Source organism: Aedes aegypti, chromosome 2 (genome assembly GCF_002204515.2).
Source record: "Aedes aegypti strain LVP_AGWG chromosome 2, AaegL5.0 Primary Assembly, whole genome shotgun sequence".
NCBI classification, from domain to species: domain Eukaryota; kingdom Metazoa; phylum Arthropoda; class Insecta; order Diptera; family Culicidae; genus Aedes; species Aedes aegypti.
The window spans coordinates 178668927-178696282 of NC_035108.1; the positions used below are offsets into that span (position 1 = coordinate 178668927).

At 35.9% G+C, this 27356-nt stretch overlaps 1 protein-coding gene across 1 annotated transcript in view; it reads left to right on the forward strand.

Annotated features, from left to right (window-relative positions):
* The first annotated feature begins 1051 nt into the window (after positions 1 to 1051).
* Positions 1052 to 27356, forward strand: part of LOC5571377 — a 76989-nt gene continuing 50684 nt past the window's right edge. The window contains exon 1 of the mRNA XM_001659609.2: positions 1052 to 1245. Coding sequence (XP_001659659.2) covers positions 1234 to 1245 — 12 coding nt within the window. The 5' untranslated portion in view covers positions 1052 to 1233. The remainder of the gene's footprint in view (positions 1246 to 27356) is intronic.

A 27356-nucleotide genomic window follows, 5' to 3' on the forward strand; every position in this document is an offset into this window, starting at 1 on the left:
ACAAAGTAAGAGGATAAATCGTTCAAGGTGAAAATTTGCCCCAAATTTCGTTACGATTAAGTTAAAGTTGATAAGAAAATATTTCAATTTGAACTCTATGAGTACATAATGAATGGCTGAGTCAGAGACGTTATTTTTCAATTAAGTAATACATCTACCGGACTCTGTTCAAATGTAATATCACAATATCATATCAACAAACCATAACTACTTGCAGCATAAAAATAAAGGTTCGGTAAATAAAAACTTAAAAAGCTCGTTATTCCACTCATCTGACTGACTCAAACCTTGGCTCAAAGTACATGTATAGAAAGTAAAGCAATAACTCCAGTACTTGTTGCATCCAGCTCCTGTGCGATGAAAGTATTACCGGCATAACCAATCTCCCACTGGTGTAACATCTTACAAAATCGCTCCAAACGAAAGGGAAATCCATCCCGCTGATCGACATACCACTTTTCTTTGACTTGTTCGGAGCAATAACAGCGCTGTAATTTGGGACCGGTTTTTCACTTTCCTTTTCCATAACACCCGACTAAGTAGAAGATCCGTCAAGGAGTCTAACTTTGGCGCAAAGCTCCTCTCTTCTCGACTGCAGAAGAAAAGCAGGTTTTCTCGATGCCACCACACTTTGCTCTTTCACTCACTGGAGTTTTTCTCGTGGGTAACTCCGGAGTCGAAGAGTGTTCATGTGATGTCTCCTTAATAGCCGATAATTGCTTGAAGTGCACCGCAAGGCTACGATAATCGTGCGTGAAGATCAAGGTGAATACTTTGAGTTCCATCACTTCGAAGCGAAATGATACGGCGCCAAGCTCTGGTTCACCACGTGAAACTGACGTTAGCCTGCGCAGTGGAACAATATCGGAGAAAGAGAGTGTGAAAGACACTCACTTTGGACCTCAGCCAGTGCACCAGACCTCTGCCGGCGCTTTTCAAGTTGGCTCGGTGGAAATTGCAATCTTGATCTTGGCGTTTTTGCATGCTTGGGCGTAAGGCGCGGGCGCTCTTGGTGGACTTGCTATATAAGCATGAAATGAAGATGAACACCGCTTGAATAGTGTAAAGACCTTCGGATCGCGTGGAAGTTAAACCTTTCGGTGGAAAAGTGTCGTGAGTTTTCGTTTCTTAGAAGAACATTTTAAGTGATATTGAACGATAACTGTAATCAGAAGAGCTTTAAACACGGGACATTGAGTTACGCAATTTAAATCGGCAACAAAGTGTGGGAAAATGTTGCTCAAGGTGAGTCCAATTAACCAGAATCAAAAGAATCAACGAACCCGTTAGCAGGTCGACATGAGTTTCACCTTCCGAAGTGAAAATGTGTGATTAAGTTTACTTTTTTACTGCAACCGATGAAGAAACTTACCTAACGATGTGTACCTCCTGCAGTTATGGTGATAATTTTGCCACTTGGTTGACTGCCTCTAAATGTAGCTGTATGATTCAATTTAATGGGTCCTAGTGCTAGCTAAAGTATGGTGACTAGCTACGCATCAGAAACCACTGCGTGAGTTGAGTGCTTGTTCTAATTCGTTAGTGTCTTTTACCTTCTGTGCAGTTCAGAAAGAAAAAGCTAAACGCCTCTAAGCCGATTGAAGTTGCTCAGCCTGATGAAATGACTTAATGGTGGCAAACGCAAAGTGATTCTAGTGAGCTTCGAGTATCAACATTGTCGCGATTTTAATACAATGTTGCATTCGTATATGAAAAGCGTATAAAATGGGCTTGAATTAATTAATTGCAGTTAAACTTCGCATAGACTCAGATGATTGAAATGAAATATACATTTTTTGAATTAGTTATTAGTTAGCGTTAGTTATTCAAGAAGCTTAACAGAGGCTAATGAAAATGTGGCATTGAAATGAGATGGGTACTACTTTTGGCACTTTTAATTCACTTTCGCTGGAGGTTTTGTGAATATATACAATATTCTTCTGTTATAAGTGCATCTTACTTCCGAATTTCAGACAATTTGTCAACTAAACCCCGATGCCAAAATTATTAATGGGTCCGATATATAGTTAGTATAGCAAATTATAATAATAGTCAAATATTCCAAATATGTTGACATGACAAACAATTATGACCATATGTTGAATACCTCCCTTGTTGGCTAGCATTGGTAATAACAAAACATTTTGTTGGTGAGCATGGAAATAAAAAAAAATAGTAATTTTTTTTTTTTCATTAAAATGCACAGGTCTGCTACACGTTCCCGCTTATCTGCAAGGTAGTGGCTTCAATTTCAATTAAGGGTAATTCAGGGTGCAACTTTAATAATCATCGATAGTTAGTCAATATTTCAACTGATATTCGTAGAAATACTCGAAATGAAAACCACTTGTTGAACCCTATTAGGAAAGAACTGTAGTGTGCGCAAAAGGTATGAAAACGCCATTAAAAATGTTCATGTGGGGTTGTTGACCATGGTATAGAATCCCAGACAACCAGAAGTCGCAAGTTCACGTAATAACTCGTTCATTCACACAAACTACATCAAAACCGCAAAACTCGGTGAATACAATTGTCAGACTGATGAGTTTCTTCGCATAAAACGCTTTTTTCTGAGTTAATTTGTACATTTTGTTTCATCCTGTACACTCGTACAAAGTAAATCGAATCAATCCGTAGCAGCTGTCAAATCAACATTTGTTGTCATAAGTTAAGTCGCATAAGATCACAAGTTAGTTCAGTAGAAAATTTACACTCTCGCATTGTATGCTTTTATTCATCACATAATATATCTCGCATAACTTCTGATCTCGCCCTAAAAGCCATTGGTAACCATGTGTGTAGCTCATTGTTTCTGAGCATTTGAATGGATTTTCATGTTATTTCACAACGCTATGGGGAAGAAAGGATCATTATCTACCAGCCCGTTATGTTGGTTTGGATGCTTATTCTTTCATTTGCTCAGAAACAACGAGCTACACACGTGGCTACCAATGGCTTTTAGGGCGTTATCTCAGAGTATGCGAGATATGCACGTATATCGCCTCCACTTTTGTACGTAGAAGGCCTTTTCGCGACATCTTTTAAGTGAAATTTGGCACAAACAAAGCCTCCAGGTGATTTCGTTATACGTACATTTTGGTTGTCTGGGATATAACCTTAAGGTGATCTAGCGTAATATTAATGCAATATTAATATAGTATGACATTAAGATTATTTAACATCTCATTTCATTTAGTTAACATCTTAACAGATAACACTGAATCAACAATTTCACGCCACAATACTCGGTTCGTATCTGCATTCCATCCTCGGTTCTGCCCCACGCTCGACAAATTGATGCGCACTTGATCCGCCCACCTAGCTCGCTGCGCTCTACGTCTTTTGTATCAACCGGATCCGAAGCGAACATCATCTCTGCAGGGTTGCTGTCCGGCATTCTTGCAACATGCCCTGCCCATCATATCCTTCCAGATTTGGCCACCTTCTGGATATTGGGTTTGCCGTAGAGTTGGGCGTGCTCGTGGTTTATCTTTCGCCGCCACACACCACTTTCCTGCACACCGTCAAAGATCGTCTTAAGCAACCGACGTTCGAAGACTCCAAATGCTTACAGGTCCTCTTTGTGTTTCGCTAACGTTTCATACCCGTAGAGGACTACCGGCCTTATGAGCGTTTTGTACATGGTACATTTTGTGCGGGTGTGAATCTTTTTTGACCGCAGCTTCTTGTGGAGGCCATAGTACGCCCGACTTTTACTGGTGGAGTGCCTCCGTATTCCATGGCTAACGTTATTGTCAGCTGTCAGCAAAGATCCAAGGTAGACGAACTCGTCAACCACCTCGAACTTTTTTAGGCGCATTCATCACCAGTCCAAATTTTGCTGCCTCGCGTTGCAGGCAGATGTACAGAATTTTAGAATTGCTCAAGTGATGAACAGTGCATCGACAGGACCCTTGGACTCAGACCCTTACCACCCCGGAACCACCTTATGGTATTTCATCCGGATGTAGTGAGCATGCGACTTCTCATAACAATGAAACGGAGGCTATCGAACACGACATGCTCCGCTGTTTCCTTCACACCAGCACAATTGAGGCACGCTTGCCAGTAGCTTGCGTTTGCTGGCAATCACAGCAGAGCTGTTAGACATCATCCTCGAAAGCGCCGCTATAGCCGTAGATGCCCTTTTACAGGCATATTCAACGTGGCTAGCGAAGCTGTGCTTGTCATCGATCATTACCCCAAGATGCCTAAGGGATCGCTTGGACTCTATGGTGCAATCACCTACCGAGATAAGCGCCCGTTGCTCGGACTTGCGGTTGTTGACCACCACCACCTCAGTCTTGTGACAGACCAGTCCTAGTTTCCTAGACTTCATCCATTCCTCAACTATGAAAATAGAGTGCGCTGCTGTTAACTCTACTTCCTCCATCGATTCACCATAGACCACTAGGATGATATCGTCGGCGAAGCCAATAATCTCAACACCCGTCGGAAGGGGCAGCCTCAATACGTCATCGTACATCGTATCCCGCGGTAATTCGAACGCTTTTCTGCCCCTCCTCTGTGTCATACAGTAGAATCCTACCATCAAAATTGCTTTCTAGAAGCTTACACAACTGCACCGGTACCTTGAGACGGTGAAGAACGTGTGCTATTGCTTTCCAGCTTGCGCTGTTGAACGCATTCTTCACATCCAGAGTGACAACTGCGCAGTAACGGATGACGCTTCATTTATGCTCGATTGCTACATCAGCTGTCTGAACGACCGACTGGATGGCGTCCAGAATAGATTTACTTTTTCTGAATCCAAACTGGTTGCTAGACAGGACGTCCACACTCTCCGTATACGGTACTAGCCTGTTGAGAATCAACTTCTCCAATAATTTGCCCGTCGTATCCAGTAGACAGATAGGTCTATACGCCGACGGGTCACCTGGTTTCCCCGTCTTTGGTAGTAGCACCTATTTCTGTCGCTTCCATACATCCGGGAAGATTCCTTGATCAATGCAGCGTTGCATCGTGGTTCTTAACATGTAAGCATACGGCGCTGGGGGCCATGGGCTTATGGGATGGTGCGGGAAGAGTACATCGATTATCGATCACAGCAACTCGGGCGACTTCTCTTGGGGCGCTATGGCACCTTTGGTCTTAGCCATTACCACTCTGCTGTTCTGTTTCCCAGATTGTGCGTATAAGCCGGTACAGACAAATGGCCAGCCTCTCCGAGCCCATCTTTATGAGTTCAGCTCCAATACCATTCTTACCAGCAGCTTTATTGTTCTTGAGCTGGTGGATGGCATCCTTAACCTCCCTGAAAGGGGAGGTTCCTTGATTTCCATCGCCCGCAGTACCGACGAAGGCATTTCCTCCGTTGTCCCGTCCTTCATTGCCAGGGCTCTCAGCGCCATTCAGGTGTTCGTCGAAGTGCTGCTTCCACCTGTCGATCACCTCACGCTCGTCCGTCAAAATGCTGGGATAATCTTGCACATTTCGGCTGGGATAACCCTGCGGCATTTCGACACGAAGCCGTTGCGGGATGCGTTGAGCTTCTGATAAAACTTACGTGTTTTTTGAGACCGGCACAGCTGTTCCATCTCCTCGCACTTCGTCTCCTCTAGGTGGCATGTTTTCTCCCGAAGGAGGCAGGTCTGCTGTTGCCGTTTCTGTCAATAACGTTCCACGTTCTGCCAGATCCCTTGCTGCAGCATGACCGCGTGCGCTGCATTCTTCTACTCCAGAATCTACCTACATTCCTCGTCGAATCAATCGTCCCGAATGGTAATTTTCTTGGAGGCCGCGAAATCAATTAGCCGTAAGCCGTTTTCGTTCGTCAGCCGATGAGCGCTGAACTTTCCAATAGTCGGTCTGAACTCCTCCTCCTGGCCAACCTGAGCGTTTAGATCTCCTATGATGATTTTAACGTCGTGGCTTGGACAGCCGTCGTCATCATCAGTGCTTTCGGAGTGAGGGCTGTACACGTTTGTTATGCTGAAGTTGAATTGATCGGCCACCACCCGATCACGCACCTCTGCATATCACCCATCTCTATAACTGTGCTCCCGATGAAGCTGAGAGGTTTACAATTCCTTGTACCAAGCTTCCAATCGCTAGTCCCTTTACGTCGTAGTGGTCTTCGCCAATTGTCCCGGTTCGTATTCGCTCGTTGATTATTCGTTGCTTGATTTTTTTTACGGCACTCGGACGATGATCAACTGCTCCTAATATGGAGTACAGACGCTCCAGGTTCGCCCCCCCTGTCAGCATACGACCAAAATTGCCACCGGGGTTGGTTACCCGATCTTCCCCAAGGTTACTCGTACCCCGGCCAATACTACGAGGAGATAGGGATAATAGTTGCTGGGCAAGAGGCTAAGGAGCACACAATGGGGTTTATTTTAATCCTGCAGGTACGCCATGCCCAGCAATTGATTCTAATAATTCGTGAAAGTTTAACTATAAATATTTTTGTTGAGAATGGTGGGGGCCCGGGGGCCATTGCCCCCTCGGTCCTCCCGTCCTGTGACCCTGGGTCCTTCCGTCCTGTGGCACTGGGTGTATCTCAAAAGCTTGGGATCAATAGAACTTATTTAAAATACGAAAAAAAAAATCATCCAGCAATTAGCTATATTTAAACATTAAAAGCATCATTCTCTTGATACTGACCTACCACTCCAAAGTTTGTGGTGGTAAGATGGGGAAACCGTGTGAAGTGTTTTCTCACTTTCGTAAAACATTAATTGATTGATGTCGTCGATTGCTTTTTCTGCTTGAATGAAAAAATGGTTCGACATAGTGTCCTCGAAGGTAGAGAATGTTTGGGCAAACAATCGATTGATGGTTGTCCCATCCAATTGCAAATGTGTCATACATATATGCTCTTGAATGGCCAAGCATTGCTTCTAGAGTGTTGCGATAATAATGCCATTCAGAAAGTAATTCTTTTCGGCGTATCCAAATAGATGTATCATTACTTTTTTTTTCTCAAGTATCTAGGTGTGCTTATGAATAATCTATCAACAAAATTATTTTCATGAGGTTTCAAGCATGGCTCGCTCATGAATTGCAACGCATGGATCTGTTACATTACAGAAAAAAAATGGCAGAGGAGGAGAAGGTTAAGGAGATTATAAACGAAAGTCACCCCTTAAACCCACAGCTGTAAAACCAAACGCCTAAAATTTAACCGGTTAAATACATACTGGTGATGATATGCAATTACATGCGGTGGAAGCTCCTTCAATCATGAGAACACTGTTGTGGAACCAATTCGCTAGCAATGGCCAACATTTCAATTTGAAACAGAGATCATTATTCCGATCAACTAATAGCCTGATTGAAGTACTAGGGTTATTAATTCCATTGGCATATAATCGACAAATAGATTTCGCACGCATAATGAAACATAACGATTCAATTCATTCCAGCCTTGCTTAATTGAACATGATTCTTCCCTGATACTTGTTACTTTCCGAATTCAGACGAAAGGTTTTCTGCATATAACTACGCCAAGCAGACCATATGCCTGAGAACAATCGATTATATTTGTGTTCAACAATTTGGATCGTATGTCCAAATCACCAAACGATCAGTTGCAGATATTATAAGCATTAATTGTTAATTGATGGTATACAGAGAGCTTAATTCACATTCACCTTGGTGAACGCAGCTCTTATAAAGGTGCAAGTGGTTTTTAACGTTTTCATACTAACCTATGACACAAATTTAAAACACAATCAAAATGTTTTAACATTCTTTGATATAAGATATTAATATTAGGAAACCAATATGGATGAATGAGGCGTGCAAAGTTATAACTAAAACTTTATTAAAGGGATTTTTTTTGAATTTTGGCAGTTGATTCTATCATTTCTGGTACTTTTGACAAGCAGTAAAGTGAAAATCTAAGAAGTTCCATATATTTTTTCGATGGAATTTTTTTCAACATTCCACATCAGAATGAATGCTGCATGTAATGTATTACATATTACTGTACCATGGTATAAATTTTTAAAACAGATAACTTTCCTAACGAAAACTCTCCATGAGCGATAGTGGAAGACCTCAAAGAACACATTGCTGTAGCTCTAATTTACTGAGATATTAACACAAACAAACTACAGTTTATAGTTTTCAAGATGATCTCCAACTTTTGGTCGGGAATGTAGCTCATACATTGACTTCTGAAAGCTCCCAACATAGTAAGGAATGCCAAAGAACAAAGATATCGGATCAGCAATGTACTGCGGTTCACAATGATGGATCAAAAGCCATAATGAATAATTACCGTCCAACGTGAAGCACTTCAGATGAAACCCTCACATGACTTCTGACTCTGGCTCATTTATTATTCCAATGGATGGATAGATGGAAACATAACCCAAGTAGTATGCCAGCTACCGGCTTGTGCGGCTTGCATAAGGTTTCAGTACGTGTGAGATAGTTAATCAGCCAAACCGAAGGAAACAAGGAAAACAGTGAAAATATTAGGTAATCGATTGCATTTGCATATAATTATACGTTTTCATCTATACGACTGACTTAGTTTGTAGAATGTTATATATTCTGTTATCCGTATCTGGGATGCCTTCAGTCTCTATATACCAATAGACATTCATTGCAATCAAAGTCGACATCGATCGAACGAAAAATTGACTGATATCTAAACGCTGATAATTACTATGATTGGTCATGGTAAGCTTGCTTGATTAATGAGTGGATAATTTTAACGACTTTTTGAATTGCAGGTCCAGTAATTGGCGGTGTGAACGATGCAAAAATATCATAGAGTCACGCATAGTCGTAAGCAAGGCTACCTTCGAGGCAAGCATCACTTCTAGAATAAGAATAAGAACATTCCATAAGAAAGCGTTTATTAAACACATCACACAAAACTTTACTATTTTTAGCCCCCCTCCCTAGGGACCTTCCATAGCCGAGTGGTTAGAGTCCGCGGCTACAAAGCAAAGCCATGCTGAAGGTATCTGGGTTTGATTCCCGGTTGTTCCAGGATCTTTAGTCGTAAAGAAAATTTCCTTAACTTCCCTGGGTATAGAGTATCATCGTACCAGTCACACGATATACGAATGCGAAAATGGCAACTTTGGCAAAAAGAGCTCTCAGTTAATAACTATGGAAATGCTCATACGAACTCTAACCTGAGACGCAGGCTCTGTCCCAGTGAGGACGTTAATGCCAAGTAAAAAAAGAACCCCCCTTTCAACTTCCCAAATGATAAACTTTTTATATTTCACTTTCAAAAATTGTGTATGAACTTGCTGAATTATTAAATAAACCAGGATCAGGCGTCAGGATTCAGGATTTAGGTGTCGCTAAGACGCTTTTCACTATTAAAGGCGTTAGCATGTGTTGGAGTTACCGTAATCCGGGGTATCATTGATCAGCGGGGTAACATTGATCGGAATGACTCATCTCGTAAAAAGTTCGCATTATCATTTATTGAATGATGTTGCTTCCCTTTCTTATATTCATGAGCTAATGAAAGTGATGATTTTTGCGTAAATTCCGTTTACCTTATACGTAAATTTGGCAACTTTTTGAAACAATGATATTAATGGTTGAGGATGACACTACCAAACATTCATGTCTCACATAAGTTCTGTAAACGATATGATCAAGGAAAATGCGGTTCTTCCTAAAAACGGCATCGCCGAAACGGATTCAGTTGTCAAAACTTTCACAAGTATGTTGAATTAGGCAACATTACCGAATTACTGTTAAGAATGTAAATTTCCCTTAGGTAATAGCCTACCTTTAAGCGTATTCCGTGGTTCGAGATGTTTTGAATTTTAAAATAAGGTACAGTGGGGGAAGTGTATCAGTGGGGTAAGTGGATCATTCGTCAATATTAAGCATAAATACTTAAATATGTTGAATGTTTTCGCACCATTGCTTCGTTTTAGGTTATATTCTTACGCCCACACTGATACTATTGCAAAACTGGTACTACACGTACACTAACACAAGCAAACTTGTTAGCTGCTAAAATTAATTAATTTGAAAATTGTTTTCCATCAATCAAAAATCCATTGCATCTCTGTCTAAAATCGAATACTATTATTTTTTTCGACACGTGATGAGCATTTCAGTTCTAATTGAATAAACGACAATGAAAAAATGTGGTTTATATAAATAAATACAGATATATTGTACATGGTACACTTACCCCTACTTTTTAATGGGGTGGGGTAAGTGGATCAAGTATTATTATCATTTATTGGCAGACTACTAACGAGTATTTTTATGAGTTTTAATAACCGCATATGTTGTTTTCCTTTATTTTTTCCATTCCCAGCTTAAATTTGTCAAATTGATCAAAGAAAATTTGAATTAATCCACCTTGAAGTTTTTTTGACCTCTCCGGTATAAAAAAAAATAATAATTTCAAAATTCACACGAAATTTTTCGTGGTTTGCCTAAGCTGAGTTGCAAAAGAGCAAAATATACTATTATTGCAATTGAAAGCATAGTATAGTACCTTATTTGACCATGTATATTGATCTAGACAGATGATACAAATATATTCATAAAAAGAATAGAAGGATTTTAATTTCTTATTTAAAAGTTAATGTCATTTATATTTTTAAACTACATTTTTTAACGAAAATATCGTTAGGAATAATCCTACGATACTTATGTATAACTTATGTGTATAAATGGATGAATTTTCTCCAAATTATTATAGTTACCATATTGTTTTTTATTCGATTACTGTGAACTAATGTATACATATGTTTTATTATTTTTTGATTGAATAAAGAAGCTTATTAATTTTAAAGTAATATAATGTAACATTACTAGCACTAATAACAATAACGGGAGAAATATCATTCTTACTATACATAATTACACCACATTTGTTTTGAGAACAGATTTTTTTTATTGGTGATCCACTTACCCCACCATGGTGGGGCAAGTGGATCATTTGGCGCAAATTTTTAAGTCCCTCATACTCAATACATAACAATCAGAAAAATCGAAATAAATGACGATTTTAACAATATTAGTCCCTCATTTGTAATCCACAGAAAAAAATTTGAATTACATTATTCACCTTAGCTGTACATAACAATGAAGTTGACTCTTGATTTTTGTGTATCCACTTACCCCACGGTACCTTAACTCAAAAAGTAAATGACTTGTAAGCGTTTGGCCTTCATATTCGGCTTCAGGGGCCATGATTTAAGTAAGTAACGACATTTTCAATATTACCGAACGTTGTTAACATAAGTGATCAATGTTACCCCATACCAGCTAAATAAAAAAATCGCCTAAAACATTTTTTTAAACATTCTTAAATTGCTCAAAAAACAAAATAAAGTATATAGTCACGAGCTATACTGCCCCCTATACTTGTTTTAAAAATATAAAATTTGCAACATTTGCATATATTTAAGATATATTCAAAAAAATGATCAATGTTACCCCGGATTACGGTACACACTTTTATATTTCTATCTCTGCTTCAGCCTCAGTTTTTCACTTATTTTTATGTACTGGAAAACCAAGGCTTTTTCACATCCATGTGGCAACACTAGGACTATTCAAAATTAAAAAAAATAAAAAAAAGCTTGAAAACCCAGCCTCCCATATCTTGAATTGATTTGAAAAATGTTTCGAACACGTTAGTACTAGAATTTAAGTACAAATTTATCATACCATAGTAAAAACTAATTTTTTAAACCATAATAAAGAAATTTACTGTAGAGAGCAATTCAATCTGACAGATAGAAGAACAGATGTTTATGATTTTGATTGCTATTACCGTAATCCGGGGTAACATTGATCATTTTTTTGAATGTTTCTTTAACATTTGATTTGAAAGTGTTGATAATTTTATATTTTTAAAACAAGTACTGGCACCCATTGCTCGTTGTTATGTACTGTATTTTGTTTTCTGAAAATTTAAAGCATGTTTAAAAAAATGTTTTAAGTGATTTTTTCATTTAGCTGATATGGGGTAACATTGATCACCCATGAAAACTTCGTTCGGTACTATTGAAAATGTCATTTCTTACTAAAATCATGGTCCCTGAAGCCGAATATGAAAGCCAAACTCTTACAAGTCATTTACTTTTTGAGTTATTTTAAAATTAAAAACACCTTGGATTGTGGAATACGCCTAAAGGTAGGCAATTTCCTATGGAAATTTTGCACGCTTTATAGTAATTTGTGATTTATGCTTTTTTGAACATATTTATGAAAGTTTTGACAACGGAATCGTTTTCGGCTTGTCATTTTTAGTAACAACCGCATTTCTCTTGCTCATATCGTTTTCAGAACTTATGTGAGACGTGATTGTTTGATGGTGTCATGCATAATCATGAAAATCATTGTTTCCAAAAGTTGACAAATTTACGCATGAACACAACTTAATTTTCGCAAAAACATTATTATTTATTAGCTCATGAATAGAAGAAAGAGAATCACGATTCATGCATTGAAAATCTTTAATCAATAAATGTTGATTCGAGCTTTTTACAAAGAAGGTCATTGCGATCAATTTTACCCCGCTGATCAATGTTACCCCGGATTACGGTACTTTGCTTTATATGGGATTATAGCCCTGCAAACATCTCCAAAAAAAAAACCAACAAAATTAGCTCAAAAGGGATTTGTTTCTTTAACAACATCTTTCGTTAGGATTGGAAGAATGAGTTTTACGATGTGTACTTATATTACAGTCCTAACGTGTTTGAAACATTTTTCAAAATTAGTCCATAGTAATTTCCAAATAAACCTACATACGATATACATCGTCTTTGGACCACCTTTAAATCACCACCTAAGAAGCTAAACATTTTTATGGTAAGGACGATATGGGAGATCAAACATTTTAAATTTTTTGAATTGGCCTAGTGAACACTTAACTCTAACACAAAACTCTGTAGACGCATTTTGCCCAACTCGAACGGATGTTGGCAGCACCCTCTCAGATTTCAAAGAAACTTTCTGGATGTGTAGACCTTGACAAAGTTAGCCATACTTGCATACTTAGTTTTTCCTAAATTAATCTGGACTATCATTTATACCTGACTTTTTTTTTCAAAATAGTGTAATCGAAAAACAACAACTCCTACAGAAAAACAGCCTTGCAGAATTGTCTAACTTTTTGAATAGAAATACTGAAAAAATTGTCATTAATGGTCTACACTAAAAAAATCAAAATTTAAAGTCGATTTAAAATGGTTTTTATTTTTTCAATGATTTTTGTTTATTTTTTAGTCTTTATTAGTATTATTCCAAACATTACATTCATTTCTTATATCTAGGTGTTCTGTGTTATTAAACAACACTATCATCCAAATTGGGTAGAACAAATTTAAGATTTTACTAACATTTTGTTAACAACATATTACATTTCATTTGCCGTAGCAGTTCAGATTTTTTACAGGTATGTTGATTTCACTTGCTAGGAAAAAAAAGAATAATAAAGGAAAAAAAACACGTTTTCAATTTACTTAACCTAACTTAACCTAAATATATAACGCATTAATCGTGGCAATACGAGATTGTAACGATTTTTGCCTGAAATTATAAATTTTTTTTTGACATTTGTTCCAATGTTTCAACATTGGATATTCTATGTTAAAAACAAGAAAGGTAGTCAACTACCGAAAAGCTAAACATTACATATAATTTGCAATTGGATTAGATGGACAAATTGATGTGAATCTTCACAATATAATGTAGTAAAGTTGAGTTTACTACATTATCGGTAGTAAACGGTATATGTGGAATACAAGTGGAACATGTTTGTGTCATTTATCTTTCTACACCTTTCGAACATGCTACAAACAACGCGTTGCTATGAATAAAGGTAGCATCTACTACAAAGCTACTGGTAGTTAGCTTCAGAGCTTGCTACTCATGCTTTAAGATTGTTGATATGAATGGAATAATTAAAATTTGAGTAAAAATAATGGGAAAACGATGTCAGCTTTGATATTTTGAAAAGTCTTTTGAGATTTCCGTAGAAATTTTGATGATTCAAAAAGAATTTTGAGATTCCGGTAAAAAAAATGAATTTATTTGAGAGATCTGGTATTCTTTCTGGCGTTGCGTCCCAACTGGGACAGAGCCTAATTCTCAGCCTTTAACTGAGAGCTTTCAATGTCAATTGACCATTTTGCATGTGAATATCGTGTGGCAGGTACGAAGATACTCATTATGATAATTATGTTCAATCTGGTATTACGATAATTATGTTGTTTCTTAGGAATTCTCGGATGTCGGAGGGATTTCAGCTAATTATAAAGTAATTCTTAATTTTATGAAAGACTGACTGACTGACTGACATCCCAGATTCTCTGATTTCCTTTGGAATTCTGGAATCCCTATAGTAATTCTGGGTTTCCGATAGGCATTCTAGATTTGTTATAACAATTCTGGGATTCTTTTGGGAATATTGTAAATCCGGTATTTGATCTGGCTATTAATCTTTTGAAATTATTCGGGTATCTTCAAGACGGCATTTCTGTAAGAATCTCTGAGACTTCAGTGAGATTCCTGCAAACTCTGGTCTGAATCTCTGGAATTCTTGTAAACTTCAGATCCTTTTGATTTCCAGTTCCGTTGGGATTTCAGAGGAAATCTTCAATTATAGTATAAACCTTTGAATGTCTAAATGTAAAAATCTAAAAGAAAATCCTTAATTCAACCACTATTGTGAGAATTTATTTTTATTTCTAAGAATTCCAGGGATACTACCAGGAAATCTACCAAAATAACGAGAGTACCACAGAAATACAAAGAACCCCATATCCATCATCGGAGTTTAACATGCTGTTTTTTATTCACAGAGGAAGTTCAAAACTATACCGCTATTTCATCAAATTCTCAGTACTGGAATCTTGAAAATGTTAGGAACTTTATAATTCCACAATTGCTGTAATATCAAGATCTCTTTATAGGATACAGATTTATAGCCAAAATCCAAAATTCTCAGAAATATCCTTGTTGTCAAATCATAATGAAATTCACATGCACATAAAGGAAATGGTTATCGCAAATCTACACTTCAAATCGTGTAAAATTACATATCCTACATGAATTTGTGTTCATGATCGATTACGCGATGCATAGCGGGAATGTAGTAGTATTCATATTTTCATATGATTTGTCGTGTGAATAAGTGACAAATTTGACATTGAATTTTTTGATTTTACGCTGCACTCTGAATGGACTTTTCTCAACGTGCAGCATCAGTCACTTGTTGAGATTGTTGAATTGAATGGAATAATGTGAGTAAAAATCATGGACAATAATGTCAGCTTTGATATCTCAAAAGAGAATAGGCAGCCATTATGTATGGCAGACATTTTTGTAATCGGGCAATTTTCGCTAAGAAGAAGGTATTTCTGAGATTTTCAGATTTTACATCAAAATCTCAGTACTGGAATCCAAAAAAAGTCTAATAATTTCATAATTTTATGTTGCTGTAATCTCAAAATCTCTCTATGGGACAGAGATTTTTAGCTAAAATTCCAAAATTCTCAGAAAAATGTTTGTAATCATCATCATAAAATTACTTAAAAAAAAAGTCAATTGTAATTAAAAAAAAAAGTGAATCAGACATGAATCACTTGAAAATGAAATGAATAAGCCCTAAACATGAGGCTTGGACATGAAGTGAATATACTTAAATAACAGGAAAAATTATGAAACAAAACTGATTTCCCTAAAATTGAAGAGAATCAAACCAAGTAATTCATACCTGAATCAGGTGAATACGCAGTGAGTCCGACATGAATTACTTTGATGTGGAGCAAATCTAACATGAACCACTTATGGAGTGAATCAAACATGAATCACTGGAATAATAAGTAAATCAATCCTAAATCATTTGAATATAAACAGAGTCACACCTGAGTCACATGAACTTAAAGTGAATCGAATTTGAAACACTTGAATATTAAGTGAATCAGACATGAATCACTTGAAATCACTTGAACATTAAGTGAATCAAACCTGAAACAGTTGAATCACTTGAATATGAAGTGAATCACAACCTTAATCACTTGAAAATGAAGTTAATCTGAAGAGAAGGCTTTCTGATCAACATTCTGGACATTTTATCTTATCAAAATCATGAGATATAGGTACAGTGGATGTTCCATTCATCGATATCGAGTTAAAGTAAAAGTTGGTTTTCATGGCTACCTTGAACCGCAGTCACACTGATTGTGTGTTTTAAAACGGCATGATCCCTAGAATTTCAAGTTGCGCGGGAGAGTAACGAATCAAACTGTTTGTCGTTTGGATTTCTTTGATTGTCTGAACAACTTTGCCGAATACTCGAACTTGCTATTTACTCTCGATCACATTACAGAACTAGCTTTGAAATTGTCAATTTCACATGTTCACTACCGCCACCTAGCGGCAAATTTACGAATTAATCTGAATGCCTTCCCGATTCCCTTGACCTACTGTACAACTTTGTCAGAAACTTTCATTCATGCTTTCTTATCAAAATAGATAGAACAAGTATAGAGTACTCATTTAAGGTGAAGATGAATCGAAGCCTAATCTAATCTAATCCAATCTAATCGATTGGTCACCACCAGCGAGTGACCAATCGATTAATTTTTCAGCTCAAACGGATGTTTGGTTCTCCAGATCCGTGCTCTTGAAAATTTGAGGTTTGGCTTCGATTTATCTTCACCTTAAACATGATCAATAGCGCCAACTGACAGCAATATTATTATTCAGACTGACTTCCTTCCGGATGAACTCGACTTTCCGAACAACTTTGCCAAAGAATCGAACTTTCTATCTCATGGGATCACAAGATAGAGCTTGCTTACAATGTTTAATTTTACACGCTCACTAGCTCCACCTAGCGGAGAAATTGTGAATCAAACTATTTACTTTTCGGGTGTCCTTAATCTGCTGAAGACCACATCGTTCTAGATCATCAGCATCTCGGGATAGCAGCATCAAATATGCATATAGGGTAATTTGCCCATTATTGCGGTATTCCCTATTATTGCGGTATAAGAATTAAACCCTCATTATCAATCGAAAACTCTATTTTCTTTGGATATTATTGGTGATGATGAAAGCTAATAGTATTCCCAAGCTGTACCAGATGAATGCTTTAAAAATTAAACGATTTTGATCGTTGGAAGAACAGTTTTAAATGATGCATCAAGAAAAGCCTATATTTTTAACCAGTCTCTCTATCTACGGGTGGGTTTACATAAGCTTAGTTTTTTTAAGTTTAGAACCAAAACAATTATATGTAGCGGGTATATCAGTTCAATATGGATGTAGTTACATGATAGATATTGAATTTTGAATAAAAATTCTATATTTTTGAGAAAAAGCATATACCGCAATAATAGGACAATGAAAATAGCGTTTTGCGTATTATTGCGGTATCTGTAAATCTCATTCAAAAATTCGATATTTCAATAGTAATTTTAAATGCAATTGCTGGAAACATTAATTACATTATTAGGGTACTAATTAGGGACATAATTTTGAGTTATTCATACATTTATTTAGTCAAACAAAAGATTTATGTATATCTTTACCCTGTAGTTCCTCTTATTTAGAAATATTTTGCAAATAAGCACAATGTTTTACCAAAAAATCACGTAAACTGACTGAAAATCGGAACACATGCCAAAAATACGTTGAAAAACTGAGATATAAGATGATCGCAAGGAAGCAATCCTTTAAAATTGTGTAGCTAGTGGAAAATATGTTTATACTTAAGTCAACAAATTCATTTCTTATATAGCGACTAATGGTCTCAGATAGTAGAAGCATTAACCTAAGAATGCTAATGTCGCTGCTGTTCGTGTTACCAACATCTAGTTTGCCATGAACTGACAGCGTGAGTACCGGGCATCAAAGTGTCAAATTAATTATAAAAGCATAAACAACGACAAGGCATTGAACAAACAATGAAAAACCATAATTTAAGGTAATAATAATTAAAATCAGTTTTGTGACAATAGCGCCACTAGCGTTCTATTACTAATATTTATATTTCTCAGATGGAAGAACCTTTTCTATTCACTTTAACATTGTCCACCTATGACGAAAGTGGAGACGAAACCGGCAGAAAATCATTCGATTCTGTTGATTTGTTTTCAAATCGTGATATAAAGTAATGAATTAGTTTTCCTCATAGATATGTCCAAAGTCACACAAACTGACAGTACCGTGCAGTGTCATTAAAATGGAGGGAGCATAATTTCAATGCTCGAGCATTGTGTGGTATTGAATGTATATTGAATGTAATAAAATCTATGGTTTTTGGTATACCGCAATAATAGGACGGCACTACCGCAATAATAGGACAAAATACCGCAATAATAGGACAGAGAAAGAGCTTCAGATTTATATCCAGAAAATGTATGTATAATTCCAAAAAATACTTTTTTACTTCACTATACTCCAGATAAAGGATAGTTTTAACACTTAACATTGCAAAATACTATAATATTTAGATTTTAGACACTGCAATACGATTTTAATTTCAACACCTTGCTTAAGTCCTCCATAATAGGACGGATACCCTATCCGTTTATAAATGTTCCTGTTTTGAGGTCATACTAAACTTTTCAAGGTGATGTATTATTCAGCTGGGTGTTGCAATTTTCAAGCGAGTCCGTGTTCATATCGGGTAGTGCATTTCAGTAATATTTTTGATTGCCTAAGTGCACTGCAGTGATTGTATTTGAGCAGAAATAGAAATTATTTGCTATGTTTAAAAAACTACAAGAAACCCTATAACTAGAAATTGAAAGCGATGACTTCGGCATAAGTTTACTTAAAAAAGTTTAGTGAACATGTTTGGGTAAAAAGTTTGAAAACTTCATTTGCCAAAAAAAAACCCTCATTGTTTGAAATTATTTGCCAGTAAATCCAAACTTGATGCGATGGGATTTTTTTTTTCAACATAAATTCCATTATAGAAGTCTAGTGAATATGTTTGAGTTGAGATATAAATTTGGGAAAACGCTCATTTAACCTAAAAATTATGAAAAATCTTGTCAATTTTCTCTCAATACGTCAGATCAGAAATAAAACTTTTTGTATACACTTTTCTACCTAAGAAACTACGAAAAACTCAAGGTTTTAGCCTGTTATGTGAAGTATACACTTCAACAGAAAATGAATCGCTTATCTCGACACGTGGAAAATTTCTTGCAAGAAATGGCAAAGAAAAACATTTTTCTTTTATCGCTGTACGCAGTTGAAAAGAAGTGTCATATCAAATGGAGCTCACTGTAGAAAATTTCTTGACCATTTCTTCGCAGAATTTTTTACTTTTTTTAGCAAAACAGCATACTTTAACTATAACTTAATCAAAACTCAAAGCGATGACAGAAATTTAATTGCAAAAAAAAACTGAACATGTTCGGACAGATATATGCAAATTCACAAGTCATTGCATTAAAATTGGATCAGAAGACAAGCAGTATTTGAGTATAATACAAACTATTTTTTTCTACCCAAGAATTTTAACTGGACCTCTATGAGCTGATTGATGTTAAAAAGTTACATGTCTTATAATTTTTGATTTGTTCAAAAAAGGCTTTTGTAGTTTTTCAAGTAAAACAAACTTTGAATGCAATCAAAAATTTCAAATTGTGCCCAAACATGTTCACTAGATTTCTATAATAAAATTTATGGCTCAAAATATAGATGTCATCGCATTTCTTTTCGATATATTTGCAATTTGTTTAAAAAGTGGGTATTTCATAGTTTTGAAATTGAAATAAATTTAAAATAGAATTAAAAAATTATATTTCTGCACAAACATATTCTCTAGACTTCATTAGTCATGTTTCAGTCCAGAAAATCATTAATTATTGCTTTGTAATAATTTTGTAGTAATTTTGCTTTATGGTTGGACAGTTTAAACAAAAAAGAAGCTTTCCGTACCTTTTTCATCAAAACATTCTTTTTAATAATAAAATCATCTATTTCTGCCATGCATGTTCGCTGGGCCTATGCAATCAAATTCATGTAGAAAAACTACATACCACCGAGCTGAATTTTAATTTCTAGGAGAATAGGTTGAAAAATAAGGTTTTTTTCCTGGTTTCTTGGGTAAAACTAATTTCGAGTGTAATGAACAGCTTATATTTCAGCTCAAACATGTTGATTGGGGTACTGGAACTTTTTCTACTGAGAAAACCATAACTTATCATCTTAACCATTGTTACATTGTTCATTTTTTTTTAATTATATTCAAATAACTTTTAAGTGAATATTGCTCTTGATTAGTGTCTGACTTTATTACTCCAAAAATTTTAGAAATCACATTGAATACAAGAACAATTTTGTTGGGTGTTCACCATAGACTTCATTTTTGTAAGATGCATCGAAGCCAAACCTCAGATTTTCAGCACAAATCTAGAGAACCACACAACGGTTTGAGCTGAAAACTTAATCGATTGGTCACATGCTGGCGGTGACCAATCGATCAAGTTTTCAGCTTGAACGGCTGTTTAGTTCTCTAGATTTGTTCTCTTAAATTTTGAAATTTAGCTTAAACTTTGTTTAATGTATGGGAACATAATTGATATCAATTTCAGGACTGTAGTACAATTGTAGGATAGCTTGGGCGTTAACAGGTTAACGTAAGGTGCCCTGGGTGAGCTCTAGTAGGAACTTGAGATGTGAGTTCTTGTAAGTTGATTTGTTGGCAAGTTATCGATATTTGTGGCAGAACAACAAGATTTTTATCAAGCCACAAGGTAAAGAGCTTATGAAATTCTAACAAAACGTCCTGTTGCGTAATGATTGATAAAATTCACATATGGCATACGTTTATCACCTGGGGAGACACCGTTCGAAAAATATTGTGCATTATGAGACATAAAATACGCAAACATCCCAAGCTAATCAAAACAGACTAACAATGGAGAAGGCATAGGTCAATGCACAAAAACCTGTCGGTTCTAATGATGTGCGAAATTTGAGAGAAAACTAAGGGCATTTGGACTTGGAGCGCAATTTGAAAAAAGTGAACATGGAAAACCTCAGTTTGTTGATATGTTTGATGCTCTGAAAATTGGTTAAGAGACAGATTTTTGACTATTCATTGTTTGTGTTGACATTTTAACGTGACAACATTTATTACCAGTTTGTCTTAAATGCCGAACATGACTCATATTCTAAACACTCGTCTTGTTGTAGCAATTTTACAAGAAAATCACTATTTTTTCCACAGGATGATCTATGGTTTCTATGGTTTCTTCTACATTAAAAAGTTGTGAAAAAATCTATTTTAACTTTGAACTGCTGTTCGTAATATGAGTTACGTTTGGAAATCAACAAAAAACGTTATAATAGTTTATTTCACGTCAAAATTCTTTCGCTTTCGCTCTTCAAGAAAATTTGACATCAATGGTTCCAGTACCTGTCAGTTTTGACAGGTACTTGTACCGTTGATTTCAGTTTTCCCATAAGAGAAAAAGAGAGTGATTTTATAGAGCCGTCACCGTGCACTGAACAATTAAGCTATTTACATTAAAGCTGTAAGACTGAATGGCTAACATAATTTTTAAAGACATATACTCACTGCTCTTACATCAATGGTAACCGAGTTCCGCTTAATCAATAGTCAACGAACCTTAATGAAAACATTGTTACGTAAGAAGTCAAGTCGTCTCCTGTCCTGTCAATGAAGAGATCAGCACCAACAAATTACTTAATCTCGTGAAAGAGGTGGCGTCTGCCAGATGGTGCAACTCTTGTAATCTGCGATAGCATAATCGTTCATTGAGAAAATGCAGCGTAAAGATCGTCAGCTTGTCGTACCTTAGTTGTACCCGGTTGTATCCCGCTGGACAAGCAATCTACAACTGGTTGTAAAACATTGTATAACCGAAGAAGAACAGGTTAGGAAACGAACATGAGACTTCGATAGGCTGTATCATACAAGCACGCTCTCAAAGTCGGAACCGCGAGCGAATAATGCCAATTTGTGCGATTAACATTTCAATAACGGCACCTGTTTGCATCACACAGCGAGAACCGGTTATCAATATGCCAAGCAGTTCGATGAACGTGTGCTTCTTTCTATAATGCAACTCCCGGTTTATAACATGGAACTTACAGCATGCGATAACTGTGAGGTATGGTTTATAGTATCAAACTGCTTCACGAGAATGGGTGCGCCGCTTTCACTTTCTTGTGAATGATAAATTATATCGGTAAGTTTCATCAATCACATTCGCACCATCATATTCGGTATAAATCAACATAAATCATGCATAAATTTCGTTCGAAATTTGCAATAAAATATTCAATTAAGGGAACGAGTCAAAACCTTTTTTTTTAATGAAAAGCTATCAAAACACGATAGTGATTTAAACTAGTAGCTCAGGTAGATGAGTTCAATGGATATCGAAACTACATGCCAAATTTCATCGACCTTTCAGTTCATCGATTTCAAGGTGGCATACGACAGTATTGGCCGTGCAGAGCTATGGAACATCATGAACGAGAACAGCTTTACCGGGAATCTCGCAAGATTGATTAGAGCAACGATGGACAATGCGTAAAACTACATGAAAATCTCGGGCGAACACTCCAGTTCGTTCGAATTCCACCGGAGACTACGAAACCGTGATGGACTTTTGTGCCTGCTGTCCAATATTACGTTTGAAGGTGTCATGAGTAGAGCCGGGCTTAACAGTATTAACGAGATCCGGTTATTTTTTCTGCTTCGCAGAAGACATGGCCAATATTGGGAGGAAATTTGAAACGGTGGCAGAACATGTGGTTAGGTGGAACTGAGCGCGATAAGGATCGCCTAGGAAGCAGTGTCACGATAGACGGAATTACTTCTGGATGTGTTTGTCTATACCTTGAATCCTTGCTGACGGTTGACAACAAGTCCGGAAAAAGCACCTGTACAAATCGCTCATAAGACCGGTAGCTCTCTGCAGGCATGAAACATGGACTGTGCTCGATGAGGACCTGCAAACGATTGGGGTTTTTGAAAGCCGGGTATTAAGGATGATTTTCTGCGGCGTGCAGGAGAATGGTGTTTGGAATGGAGTGGTGAAGAATTGTAATAATGCCGGAAAATTGCTATTCAAAGATGGTGTGTGCTACAAATCCGGACGGAACAAGAAGGCGTGAGACGCAGTGAGCTATGTGGATTGACCAGGAGCACCAGGACTGCACCGTTTGAATTAGCGAAATATTATTGGCGAGCATAATTGACAACCAAATAAATGAATAAATAAGAAAAAGTCGTTGGATGGCGGTAAATGGAAGCTAAGGAATGTATCGGGATAAATGTTATGGAGTAGTAGGAGAAAAACGAGAAAAAAATAAGAAAAAGAACAAGAAGATGTAGAAGCAGAAGAATTAGATAATGAAGAAGATGAGCAATCATTACAAAAAAAAACTTCTTTTGGGCGTCACGGAGTTAATATACCAACAATAAAGTTCTTTTTTCCTCTTTTTTTTTTTCAATACGGATCAAGATGTCCAATAATAAAGTAGTCGAATTTTACTTCATATTTTGTTATTGCAATGCCCCGTGAATCAACAGTGAAATTTGTTCAAGTTTCGAACACGAAAACAAATGTTATCGTCAAGATCAGTATGTTTGTATATATTACGTCTATTTTAGTCAGTTCATAAATCATTTAGAGTGGACTGGTGGAATTTAGAAACGCATCATAGGAAATTTAAGATAAAACAAGGACGTAATCATAATCAAAGTCAGCGTAAGTAAACAGTTGGCTACAAAACTGTCTAGAGGCGGTTAGAAAATGTGAAAATGAATGAAAAGTTTAAGTAGTTCAGAGTATTGAATTGACGGATATCCATTGGCGAAGGAACAGGGGGGGGGCAGGGGGGCCAGGCCCCCTCCAGAATCATTCAGGCCCCCCCAGAAATGTTTGATGATAATATACAAAATATGAAAATTGAAGAAATAATAATTAACGTAATTCTAAAGTGAACTAAGATCTTCTGAATGAATTGACAAATATTCTTCAGTAATTACGTTCTTTTGTTATGTACAACAATCTTGGGAAAACCTCGCTTGTCGTACACAACATCAGTGTGGCGGTTCTAATTTTGATGAATCGTGCGACATCCGAAAGATTAATCGTCCGGCTGTCGCTCAATTGGTTACCGCAAGAACCAGCTTGTTGTTATGTGCGATAAGCGCAATTTTTCGACATTTATTTTGCAAAAAATACCGTGATACTGAAACGCGGAAATTTGGTTCCTTGAATTTGTATTTTCTGAATAATGTTCAAGCATAAAGCACCATTTTTACTGCCTTATGATTTCCCAAGTTTTTTTAGGATGCTCGAGGTATCCGATGATGATGATTACCCGTATAAGAGCTCTTTAAATAAATCCACACATTATTTATGATTCGTATAAAGTCCGACAAAATTAAATGAAAAAAATAGCCAAAATAACTGAAGGAACCTTAATGAAAAAAAAGATGGCTGAAATTTAAGGCGAAAATAATGCTAAATTCATAACAGAATTTCTTAGAGATTTCAGCGTGGGTTAGGGTTCTAAGAAAAGTCCAAAAAAAATTATCATAGTTTTTTTTATACCTGCACTAATTTCTTTCTCTGATTTCGCTTCAATTATTTTTAAACAATTTTGCATGAATGCAACTTTTCTAAGAAAAAGTTTTATATTCTCAAAAATTTTAGTATAATCAAATTTCTCAAGAGGAGAGAGTGGCTTCATACCTGCTATTACAAATTTCTTTAAAAATATTCAAATAATATAGTGAGAATACTTACAACGTGAATTCCTCATATGGGTACTTTTTATCCACATATATGTTATATGGTGAGCTTCGCAGCCGTGTGGTTAGCGGCATCAGTCGTTTAGGCGTATTGTGCTACGGAGTGTGGGTTCGATTCCCGCCCCAGTCGGAGAAAACTTTTCGTCAAAACGACAAATTCTTCACTGGTCCACTGGTCGTTCCGTGTGTCCGCTGTCTAATGTAAGTTATGTTCAGTCTGTGCAGCCTATGGCTGAAGACGGTGTAAATTGTCTTTTTTTTTCTTTTTTTCAGGGATTCAACTTAAAAAATCTCAACCTTTCAAAAGTTCAAACTTTTCCTTCGCAATTCCTTCAAAAAATCATTGATTTTGTCAAATTATTTTATATAGTTTTCTCAAAAGAATATTACAAATTAGTTCGCGAAGTCCTTCGGAAATATGTTCAAAATACGTCACAAATTGCGTCACAAATTCTCGTCTGTTTTGATCTGCATATTCTACTTCGAATTCCCGGATTATACAGGAATTATCTACGAACAGTATGTTTGGATTGCGTCTTCGAATCTTAAGAAAAAAAATGTTGAAAACCCCCAAAATACTTTTGCTCCGAAATTAGCATAACGGTAGAAGAATTGGTACAACAACATTTAACAACAACAAATAACTGGGAAATTTGTGTAGAAATTTGTAAGGATCTTTCTTAAAACAATACATTCGAAATAGTTTCATCAATTCTGCCAATAATCCATGTTCTGGAATTTAATTCATGTGCAATTCCTAGACGGAATTCATAGTGATTTCTGGGAATCCAGAAATCAAAATACGGAATTCTAATAGAATTCAAGAACAATATAAAAAAAAGATTCAGATGGAGACTCTTGAGAAATATGTTTTTTTTTCAATCCATTAGAAAGGTTGTAATTATCCTGTAGCCATTGTCCTCTTGGGAAAACATGATATATCATCACTTATCTTTATTTGTTCCGTTGTCCATCTATTATTTGTTCCAACATGTTCTATTTCCATCATATGTCGCTCTTTTGACCAATTTCGTACAAAAACAATTTTTCATACTCCAGAAAACAACATTAAAAAGAATATAAAGGAAATAAATAATTCTAGGAGTTTTGAAAAATTACAAGATTCTTTAGGTATGATATCTGATAGTCCATCAGAAAATCCACAAAAAAATTTCAATGTCATGCAACAATTTCCTTCAAGGTTTAAATACGGTAAAATCTTTCATAATGAATTTTAACAATGGATATCTTTGACATATTTTTTAAATAACGCCAATATCTTCACAGTTCTACCATAATTGTTAAATATAGCTAGTCAAAAAAAATTGTTCTGAATTTCTGCAAGTACGAAGAAATTGGTATTTACTTAAATCTATTCCTCATAGTATCACGAAACTTCGAAGTACATGCAAAATATTTTCTAATATGTTAGATGCAAATACCTGCAGTTAAAATTCAATTCCCATTAACGTAAATCATTGTCCGTTATTAGGAACGAGTCAAAAAATAACAAGAATTTTTGTTTTAAATTCTACAAAACCACTTTAGCTTTTTAGTGAAGTACGTCGATAGGTATTTTGTCAAATAATTTCAGATGGTTTCTAAAGTGAATTCTTGAATTTTCTGACAAAAATTTAGTAATTTTTTACAATTTCAATTTAAACTGAAATTACCTAAACAAATTTTTAGAAGTTCTTCCAAAACTCTATACATTTGATATAAATCGGATAAGAAAATTGAGTGATCCGTAGAGTAATTTGTGAAGAAATCTTTAACAAGAATATAGAGGTATTCTTGGAGTACTTTTTGAACCAAATATGAAGAGTGTATAGATTTCTAAATTTTATCTGTGGAAGAATCCCTGAATAAAAATTCGGAAAAAATATGGGGGAATTTTTAGAACCCTTGATGAAATTTTTGGAGAACTTTTTTTTTTCAAAAAATTCGAGAATGAATGGAAAAATCCTTTAGTAATTCTGTTGGAGAATTCCTATAAAAATATCCCCAGAAGAATCGCTAATGATGTTTGAAGTAAAACAACTATACTTGGATGGATTTCTGATGAATTTATCGGTAGAATTCTAGGACGAAACTCAGGGGAAACATTATAATAATAAGATTATTCTCCGAAGGAATCCGTGAACAAATTGCTCGGGAAACTTTAGAGTATTTTCGCGAAAGAGTTTATAAAAGAAAATTTGAACGTCCTATTTCACTTTAAACTTTAAATGAATGTTCAAACTTTTAAAAATTTTCTCAGGGAGGCATTTTTTAAAGAAATTTTAAACATTATTTTCGTGATAGCATTTTGATGGAATACCTTACTGATTTTTAGATAAATAACTTATAAAACAATTCTAGAATTTTCTTTGGAAGAAAAAAGTGCATATGTATCTGTGGAGAACTTCTTTTAGCAATCGATAAAATCCTTTTCGCAATGGAATCTTGTTTAATTGTTTATAAAAATCTTGTGGAATTTTAGAAGGAATGCTTAGAGTAACCTGGAAGAGTCATTTAATATTTTTTGCAAGAAGTCTTGAATAATTTATGCCGTGATTTTTGTACGCAATCCTTGAAGAATTTCTATGAGATACATATTCTGAAAGTTTAG